This window comes from Corticium candelabrum, chromosome 17 (assembly GCF_963422355.1).
Source record: "Corticium candelabrum chromosome 17, ooCorCand1.1, whole genome shotgun sequence".
Classification (NCBI taxonomy): Eukaryota; Metazoa; Porifera; class Homoscleromorpha; order Homosclerophorida; family Plakinidae; genus Corticium; species Corticium candelabrum.
The window spans coordinates 5,676,660-5,686,036 of NC_085101.1; the positions used below are offsets into that span (position 1 = coordinate 5,676,660).

At 42.5% G+C, this 9,377-nt stretch overlaps 4 protein-coding genes across 6 annotated transcripts in view; 1 reads left to right on the forward strand and 3 right to left on the reverse strand.

Moving 5' to 3' along the window:
* LOC134192798 (rho-related GTP-binding protein RhoA-B-like) overlaps positions 1-791 on the reverse strand; it is a 1,721-nt gene extending 930 nt beyond the window's left edge. For both annotated transcript variants that reach the window (XM_062661556.1, XM_062661557.1), the window contains exons 1-3: positions 622-791; positions 410-500; positions 1-71 (exon numbers count right to left, since the gene is read on the reverse strand). The exon at positions 1-71 is cut by the window's left edge and continues 39 nt beyond it. In XM_062661556.1, the coding sequence (XP_062517540.1) occupies positions 1-71; positions 410-500; positions 622-717 (258 nt within the window). In that variant the 5' untranslated portion in view covers positions 718-791. The remainder of the gene's footprint in view (positions 72-409; positions 501-621) is intronic.
* Positions 792-807: 16 nt separating this feature from the next.
* Positions 808-2,082, forward strand: LOC134192797 (uncharacterized). 2 transcript variants are annotated; one of them, XM_062661554.1, is made up of 4 exons: positions 808-937; positions 1,026-1,080; positions 1,140-1,430; positions 1,484-2,082. In XM_062661554.1, the coding sequence occupies exons 3-4, from the start codon at positions 1,154-1,156 to the stop codon at positions 1,855-1,857; spliced, it is 651 nt and encodes a 216-aa protein (XP_062517538.1). In that variant the 5' UTR covers positions 808-937; positions 1,026-1,080; positions 1,140-1,153; the 3' UTR covers positions 1,858-2,082. The 2 variants fall into 2 exon arrangements, with proteins under 2 accessions (XP_062517538.1, XP_062517539.1); XM_062661555.1 differs by having other exon boundaries at positions 825-937; positions 994-1,080.
* A 2,347-nt stretch (positions 2,083-4,429) lies between these two features.
* Positions 4,430-5,359, reverse strand: LOC134193234 (uncharacterized). The gene is made up of 2 exons (XM_062662056.1): positions 4,981-5,359; positions 4,430-4,806 (listed from the first exon to the last, which is right to left on the reverse strand). The coding sequence occupies exons 1-2, from the start codon at positions 5,357-5,359 to the stop codon at positions 4,511-4,513; spliced, it is 675 nt and encodes a 224-aa protein (XP_062518040.1). The 3' UTR covers positions 4,430-4,510.
* A 1,353-nt stretch (positions 5,360-6,712) lies between these two features.
* LOC134192796 (uncharacterized) lies at positions 6,713-8,957 on the reverse strand. The gene is made up of 5 exons (XM_062661553.1): positions 8,869-8,957; positions 8,657-8,794; positions 8,074-8,337; positions 7,656-7,955; positions 6,713-7,412 (listed from the first exon to the last, which is right to left on the reverse strand). The coding sequence occupies exons 2-5, from the start codon at positions 8,730-8,732 to the stop codon at positions 6,886-6,888; spliced, it is 1,167 nt and encodes a 388-aa protein (XP_062517537.1). The 5' UTR covers positions 8,733-8,794; positions 8,869-8,957; the 3' UTR covers positions 6,713-6,885.
* Positions 8,958-9,377: the final 420 nt, after the last annotated feature.

A 9,377-nucleotide genomic window follows, 5' to 3' on the forward strand; every position in this document is an offset into this window, starting at 1 on the left:
GTCGAAACAGACGAGAACCACGTCGCAGTCAGGATAGGAGAGTGGGCGTAAGCGGTCATATGCAGTGTGACCTGCAAAGAGAAGCCGGTCGCAAACAAAATCTCCATCGAGAAAGTCCACAACAAACACGTTTTTACTCTAATTTCAGAGCGAAGCTATTTGTGTAATTAATAAAGGTTTTTATCGCTCGGTAAGTATAGTAGTTCCTCCCCATCTCTCAACTCAACGCATGTACTGCTTCATGCGAAGATAGAATCACACTTCAACGCGCTCTAAATTTCATAAGTCTAGTGTCTGTTTAGTTTGGAGTCACGAGCAGCAACAAGGCGGATGCAAGCAAGTGTATGAGTTCACAACATGTACACATCTAGAATACGCGGAAATTGAGTGGTAGACCAAACTGACTGACCTGCCGTGTCGAACAGCGTCAGCTCCATGTTGTATTGAGGCCGGAATTCAATCTCGGCCACATAGTTTTCGAACATGGTCGGCTCATATGTCTGAACAGTGACAAATGGGTGGAATTCATGAACCACAATATTGCAAGATACGTCGGGCACACACACACACACACACACACACACACACACACACACACACACACACACACACACCACTCACATGCAAGAACTCGTCTTTACAGAAACGGACGAGAAGTGAACTCTTGCCGCATCCTCCGTCGCCGACCGTGACGACCTTCGCCGTCCGCTTGCTCATTGCCGAGCGGTCTGGCTTCTAGCGCTGTTGTCAGCTCACCTTATGCTGATTTCGTTTATTGGGCGTGGTTTACTTGCGCTTGCGCATCATTTAGAGGCGTTATTATTGGGTGCTCGGCGAGTGTGCGTGTGTATTTGGGTTTGTATTGTGAAGTGCTTTGCGCAAATTTAATGTTTTTAAAGATCAAGGTGTCCTTTCTTTTCTATCAAGTTGGTTGCAGGTGAGGTCTAGGAGATTGAGGCGTCACTCCTTCGGAGACGTCGTGATCTGTTTTAGCTAATAACGTTGTTGCTGTACATCACCATCAGTGATCACGTCTTGCTGCGTTTCTAAACTTTCGTCATCGCATTCCACAACGAACGGGTATTCCCCTTAGTAAACGTGCGGTCGTTGGTTGTGCTATTAGGTTGTTTGTATTGAAGGAGATTCATAAAGCATGTCGTTCCGTGCTGAAGAGGGTGCGGCTGCGTCTGGGTTGGCTATCAACTTGCCTAGCTCAATATCTCCAGAAATCTTGATGGCAGCTCTGGAAATCAGCAAGGATTTGAGCGGACGCCTTCAGACTAGAGACAACACACAGAGAGACGCTGTGACAGTTGGCAGAGGAGCTGCCGGTTCTGTAGCCTTAAATATCTATACATCAAGCGCAGACACATCAGACAGAGACATGACAGAGGCACATTTGAGTGTCAGTCGTAGAGATTTCGACACAAGTATGTGGTCGTGTGAACGCGTGTGTCAAGTTTTAATATGCACATTGGTCTAGATGATGAAGAACTTCTAAAGCTAGCAAGGGAACGACCTTCTTGCACATCAGAAATTTTGAAAGTTTTGTCCCGTCGACCTAAACAAGAGGAAATTTTTGAACTTTCGTTTCTCGTTCTCGATGACTGGGAAGAGCTGAAGATATACATTACTCCAAACAGTGCTTTGTTTAAGAGACGTACGAATACGATTGCAGCCGATCGCATTGCAGAAACTCAAAGAAAGTCAAAACGTTTTTTTGACATGTGGGTAGCCACGTTTGGTACCAAAGCCAATGTCTATAGACTATGCAAGGTGTTGATCGAACGAGGCAAGCGAGACCATGCAGCAGAAATTTTTGGCGAAGAACCAGTTGCATTTATCGAAGGCGACTGATGATAATAGTCATCAGGTTTAGTTAAATATGTAACTAAATTTTTGTTATTTATAAACATGGTGCTGTTTAGTAAATGCATAGAGGTTATGTGCTGTGTAGCAACAGGTGCCTGTTTTTATGACCCACACTCATTATAAATTGCTGTCAAAATTGATTGTGTGGAGAGATAATTAATTCCATGTGTAGACTGTACAGTAGCTTATGCAACCTATTACTGTTTTGATCTGTTGCACTCAGGTGTGTGTGTGTGGTGTGTGTGTGTGTGGGGGGGAGGGGGCGCAGAGTAAAACGAGCCCCTGACTTTGAAAGTGATCACAAGTTAGTTGTCAGCAAGCTGGTATTCAAACTGCAAACGTCAAAGGTGACCAGACAAGCAAATAGTGTAAGGAGGGATGTCCAGGGAGACCCAAAAGCCTTAGGCGAGTACAGGGACAGTATAGTTGCCAAATTCTTACAAAGATCTAGTGACACTGTTGAAGACAGATGGTCTGAATTTTGCAAAGCAGTTACGGATTCAGCAAGAGAACATCTTGTACCAAGAAGGGCAAAGAACAATTGGATTTCTGAGCAAACTTTGGATTTGATTGATAAGAAGCGCGTTGCTCACATCCATTGGATGCGTTCTCAGGATAAACAAGAATCACGTGCTAAATATACTGAATTGCAAAGAATGGTAAAAAATGCTGTAAGAAAGAACAAGCAGGAAGGAGTAGCTAAATCGGGAAATGAGAAACTTAGATAGTGATTGTAAACAACACAAGCATGGTGAGTTCTTTAGGAAACTCAGGAAGTTTGATAAGGTGTCGGTGCAGCCCCCTGATGTGGTCTTATAGATGAACATGGTCACAAATTGTGTTGACAACTGAAGATCAATTAGCTTGTTGGCAACGACACTTTGAGTCAGTGTTGAATGTGACACGTCCAGTGACCTTGGACACTGACGTTTCTCCTTGTTCGGTTCCTGGCACTCCACTCAATGATGAAGAAATTATAGAGGTCATTAGAGAGTTGAAGAATGGTAAGGCAACTTGTCAGGACGGAATACCGGCAGAGTTTCTCAAAGCTGGACCACCTGAACTTGTTGACTGGGCTAATTGAGATTATTCATTTGATCTGGAAGACTGGTAAAGTACCTCAAGAATGGAAAGATTCGGTTCTGATTCCATTATTCAAAAAGAATGATCGTCTGGTATGTGATAACTATCGTGGGACATCATTACTCAGTATTCCTGGGAAAGTCCTTGCCAACGCTTTTTTGTTAGGTCGGCTAAGACCAGTGATAGAACTTTTGCTTTTGGAAGAGCAACACGGTTTTTGACCTCAAAATATTTAGGTACTACGACAAGTCATCGAGAAGGCTGTAGAGCACAGATCCAACTTACATATTTGTTTTGTTGACCTCTCAAAAGCATTTGACTTTGTACCAAGACAAGCTCTCACTAACATTCTCAAATATTCTGATATAGAAGATGAAGTGGTTAAATTGATTGTTGACCTGCACAATGGTACAGATTGTGTTGTACGAAATAGGGGGAAATCTCATCAAGGTTTGAAGTAACCACAGGTGTCTGTCAAAGGTGTGTGTTGTCTCCAATCTTGTTCAATTTGTCTATGGACAGAATTATGCGTGAGACTCTGGAATAGGTTAAGGGTGGTGGCATTGAGATTGCTTACAAAATAGCTGGTGACCTATTCATAAACTATCGAGTAAAACCTGAAGGGACGCATGAGATCAAAGCTCCCATGTATGCTGATGATTTGGCTCTAATAGGTACATCAAATAGTGAGTTGCAACAGATGGTTTCCATGATGCTTGTATGAAATTGGGTATGAGGATCAACACTGAGAAAACTAAAATCTTGAGCATTGGTGGTGAAGAAGCAAACATCTTGATAGCTGGTTGTGTTCTGGAGAATGTTTCTGAATTTGCTATCTGGGCAGCAGTGTGACTAAGTCTGGGGATTATCACACAGAGGTTGTTGAACGTATTCAGAAAGATAGCAGGACATTTTGTTCTTGGAAACATAGAGTTTTCACAAACCGAGGATTTAGCAAGAACACAAAACTGCGAGTCTATCACTAGTGATGCCAGTTATATGATTGTGAGACTTGGGCAATCACCCAAGTAACCCAAGTAGATATTCAAAGACTGACCACTTTTCATATGCGCTGTATTAGATCTATATTGGGTGTCACAAGACTAAACAAGATAAGAAATACCATCAACTTGAAATCTGCCAAGGAAGAACCAATTGGACGTCAAATTCAACATCAAAGATTACAGTGGCTTGGTCATTTACAACGGATGAACGTCTCTCGTCTACAAAAGTTGCTGAGAAGCAAGTTACATAATATGAAACGTCCTCAGCATGGTCCAAAGAACAGGTGGGTTGATACTATACAACGAGACCTGGTATCATTGAATATTGACCCGTCACAAGCAAATGACCACACTTCCTGGCGGAAACTTCTTCTCCAATGCCCAAGCCCATAGTGGGTATTGGCGGAATTCCGGGTTCCGGGTGTGTGTGTGTGTGTGTGTACTTGTGTGGGAATAGGAACACTTTGTCAAATCCTATCTGAACAATTTCAAAATGCACACAATCTGTAGCACACTACACGGTAGAAAGTATAAAAAGTCTAGCAACTATATCATGCATATAATCCAAGCTTCTCCCTTGCGTCTTCTCCCATATCAACTTTATCAATTGCTTCTAGTAATTTCCTAACAGTAGCTTTCCGTCCAATCTTCCAAACCCAGGCAGTCACTACATAGTAAAACTTCTCTGAATCAGGTGGACTTTCGTAGATATACTGTGACACAATGTCTTCAGCATCAAGTCCTGAGAACTGAGGGAGGTGTCTTCCTATGTCCCTCCACTTTTTGCCAACAAGTTTCTTCACCGCATCAATATGTTTGTCTTCCACACGAGCATCGAGTAATTCATCTACTCAGACCAATACAAACACACACACACACACACACACACACACACACACACACACACACACACACACACACATTCGCACACACACACACACACATTCGCACACACACACACACACACACACACACGCGCGCGCGCGCACACACACACACACACACACACTATACAATTTACCCTTTATACGACGACGTGGCTTTTCCACTAAAACTGAAGCTGCTGTGGCTGTAGGAGATGCTAAGGAAGTGTCATCCACTCTAGATTCTTCTCTCATCAGCATATCTGCCAGAGCTTTCTGTCCGCTAGTTTTCATCAGAATATTACAGAATTTATCAAAACCATCAGGCCCAGCTTTGGGCAGCAATTGTAGCAGCAACTCTGTCGCAACGTCTTCCTCCGTCGGAAAGTTGCTAGTAGAGCGCAGACGGATGACATCTCTGCTTTCAATCAGGCGTTGAGCAAACAAGTCATTTAGTAAAGATCGAGCTTTGAGTTGAGACACTATTAGGGGAAACTTGGTTCGGACTACACGCTCCCATCTATCGTCTGGATTCATTTCAAGTGCGCAAAGGGAACGCGCGCTAACGTTACTCTACGCCCACGTGAACGTGGATCGACTTTCAATTTTCTGATTTGTTTTATTACATGTAAAGTTGAGAGCCACGTACACACACACACACACACACACACACACACACACACACACACACACACACACACACACACACACACACACAACTAGCCTCGGCCTCCCAGACCCGTGTAGCGCCGATTCAACACTTGAGGTCTAGTAATAGTGTCCATCGTGTGAATGTCTGAGATATCGATTTTACCAACTGAGTTTGGTTGTGTGACTCATGCGGTACCGGTGTAGCGTGCTGAGATTGTATTTTACCGTCTGCGCATGCTCAGAAGCTATTTCCACGCGTAAGTCTGCATCCGGCGTGCTGAGATTGTTCACACATTTAGGTATCATTATATTAAGGTTTTTTAGTTTCTTGGATAGACAATAGCTGTGTACACTCACTTGTGAAGACCATGGATGATCTGAAGCAAAATACAATTTCAGCTAGGGAAGCCAGACTTTGTCATGTCTCTGCAGAGAGAGATGCCAGAATCTTGTAACTTATCTCCTGACACAAAGCTTTCCACCAGGGTTAGCAAGAATGAAATTAGAAACGTCAACAACCAGGCCAAGACTCACCATTAATTGAGATGTCAAAGATAAGAGAGAGATATTTGTACAAATGTGCATGTATAGTTATTACGTTTAATTATATTTCCAATTGTATAAACTTGTATTTAATTGATAAATGAAAAATTTCATAATAATTATATATAGATAATTGTATATAGCATATACATATTATGTAGTACATAATTATTCTTAGCGACCGAATTATTTACTTCAACCCAGTGCTTTTACATTGTTGTAACATATTAAAATATAATTAATTAATATATAACTAACAATAATAACTATAGATTTCTCAATATAACTCTAAATTTGTTTTACGCATGCGCACAAGACAGCAACTTCAGCACGCTTGTAGAGAATATCAGTTCTATTTTGCGCAAGCGCAAACAATTTGACAATCTCAACACGCGACACCGTACCGCTTTGCCTCGTAATTCCAGGCTTCCTACAACCTTAGATCAAGCTATCTCGCGGTATCTATCTGATAATTATATAATATTGATTTTTAAAAAGTAAACAATTAAACTGATAGATATTTAGACTAGGTGAGGTTTCTGCGCCTGTTGGTGACTGTGGCACTCGATAACCAATCAATACTAGCGTAGTATGAATATCCAACAGTTTACCAGTCGCATCTAAGATACAAATTGAGGTGAACAGTATTTAAAAAATTAGCGGCGTAAACGGAGCCCCAGACTCTATGATGTCGATTAGTTGATATATTTATGGTCGATATTTCAGTCGAGTATCCTATAACCTATACTGTAGACTCGATAGATCTACTCAATACTGTATTTTTCATTAGAAGCTTTCTACTTTTTCTAGTCTTATTAACTCTTCGTAAGAAGATTTGCGATTCTGTCTTTGAACAAGAATGGACAACGTCACCAAAACAAGAAGGCCAACGCCAAGTGAAGCCACAGCAACGCAAGCATATTCACTCCCACCTCAGCAGGATCCCGACTACCCTTGGAACCAATTCCATATTCATTAGGTGACATGGGTCGCACAGACTCAAACACAACACCAGGGACACGCCCTTCATTTTCATCCCGATTTGAAGAGAGGCTGTCCTGTTGAAACTCTTCTTGTAATGATGATATTGATGTCTCTGGTCGATTTTCTGACCTCTTAGGAATTGTAAACGAATGGAATTGATGTGGTGTTGAAGGTGGCACAAGCATGAGTTCCTTCTCTCTTCTTATCTCGATGTTTCTAATTGTTTGATAGTGTTCTCTTAATGTCTTCTTATTCCTTGTTTTATTTGTTAATACTTGCTCTTTTCCCTCACCTATCGAATGACTGCTTGATGAATTTTGCTTTGATGGGTTGTGATGGTGATGGTGGCGGTGGTAGTGAGGTCTTGAATGTTTTTTTGTTACTTTGCGATGCGTTAGAGACGTTTTAGACTCTAGAGTCAAGACAGGATACTAATGTAATGTATTACCTCAACAGTAGTTTTATCGTCTAGAGCTCGGGATATTGTGGTCTGTTTGTCACGTGTTTGTTCATGCAGCATATTGCTTGTATCTTTTCTACTATTCATCTATCTGTTGTGGCAGACAAATGGCAAGGCACCATGCACGACAATTTGCTGTCAACGTTTTGTTTTGGGTGTCTTACAATTTGTCAACATCACCATCTGTGTAATTACCTGCAGACATCTGGCTGGTAGGAATTCCTTCTCCTGAGTTGAATTGTGGTGGAAATATCTTGCCAACTGCCACCAATTCTTTTGGCTTCAAGAGAGCAAACGTTTGTCTACATTTCTCAACAGTCAAGTTACAGCTGCGATGTTCAGAGCTGCCTTTCGTTTCAGGAGTTTGTTCCTCTTCAGTCTCTTTGTCATCACTGTCATCAGTTTTTGTTCCAATACTAGGCTTATTAACACTTTGTCTAGTGAAAAATTCACCAATAGATGCGGGTGGTCCCGACTCTGCAGGGTCCGACTTAACTATACCAAACACACATACACAATTAGCCCAATATGCAACCCCCACACTTGAATGTTGTGGAGCAATCAAGACTAAGCAACAACTAGAAGCAAAATGCATACAATCTAGGGAACTTACTGCTTTTCAAGGCGCACAGTGAGTGCAGGTTTGTCTCGTTTGTGTTGCACAAGTCGGTGTTGTTGCAGCAGCGAGCCTCCGGACAGTGCGTGCTGCTCGGTAATCCATCCAGCTTAAGAAAACAGATCGATTCTTTCGGGCTAACGCACTTTCTGGTGGTGTAGTGAAATTTGTGCCCCTCGTGCGTTCTGATCACCAAACAGAATCCGTCATTCGACACGTTGCATCTGTTGAGAGGGCAGTCCGTGCACACACACGTCAGACCTAAGACAATACATATATACAAACAGAAGACGAGATTGACTATTTGTTGATCAAATACGTCGACCACAGTTCCTCCTATTTATGAGCTTTGTTTACCAATCCGTTTCGGACGGCCACTCGAGGCTTGCAAAGAGATGATGCTCTTGCTCAATCTTGTTGTATACACACATGAACACACACACAAACTCACACACACACACACACACACACACACACACACACACACACACACACACACACACACACACACACACACACACACACACGTTTGTTCTACTAATGGTCAGTAAACTATATGTCTCTAATGCACGCATCTTACCGCGCGAAGAAAGCAGCAGAGAGGCTAGCAAGGAGAGCAGCAACACCACGTTCCTCACACAGTCGCATCCACTCATTTTCCAGACTCACTCACACTCAACTCTTGTACAACAAAAGTCCGAATGGCTAGACTGCCCCTCTGAAATTCAGGAAAAATTATCTGCCTGCATGACATAGATAGAGGAGGCATGAAAGAAAGAGCGTCTAGATTACTTTGAGATGCAATGCTCGCCGGACACGTACAGTACCGGATTGATCCGGAGAGATGCTTCTAGGTAGACAACTGCACTAGCCAGGGTGGCTCACTGAGAGCCTTTTGAATACAAAGCTATCCCAGCTAAAAACGCTCCTAATTAATATCTCATGAATTAGTAATTAACTTGTGATCGTTTGCGGTCGTCGGCATCGCCGCCAGCCTAAGTTTGTTTGGCTAGAAAGACTTTTTGTTCTTATGGAAACGTCACGCGCCACGGATGCACTAGTGACGGGAATTGCTGAGCTGGTGCAGCACCATTGGTCTATCTGCACGCGTTGCGTTGTGCGGAGAGGGAAAATTGTGGTAGAATGTGTGGGGTCTCGTGTTGATCTCCAGGAGTGCTAGCGTATCTGTAAACTCGACTGCTCCTTGCCAGCTTGTTGTCATTTCACCATTAGTCACACAGCAGCTGTTATTGCTTAGGATTGTATCCGGGATGTATACAAATGAATGAATGAATTTGTTT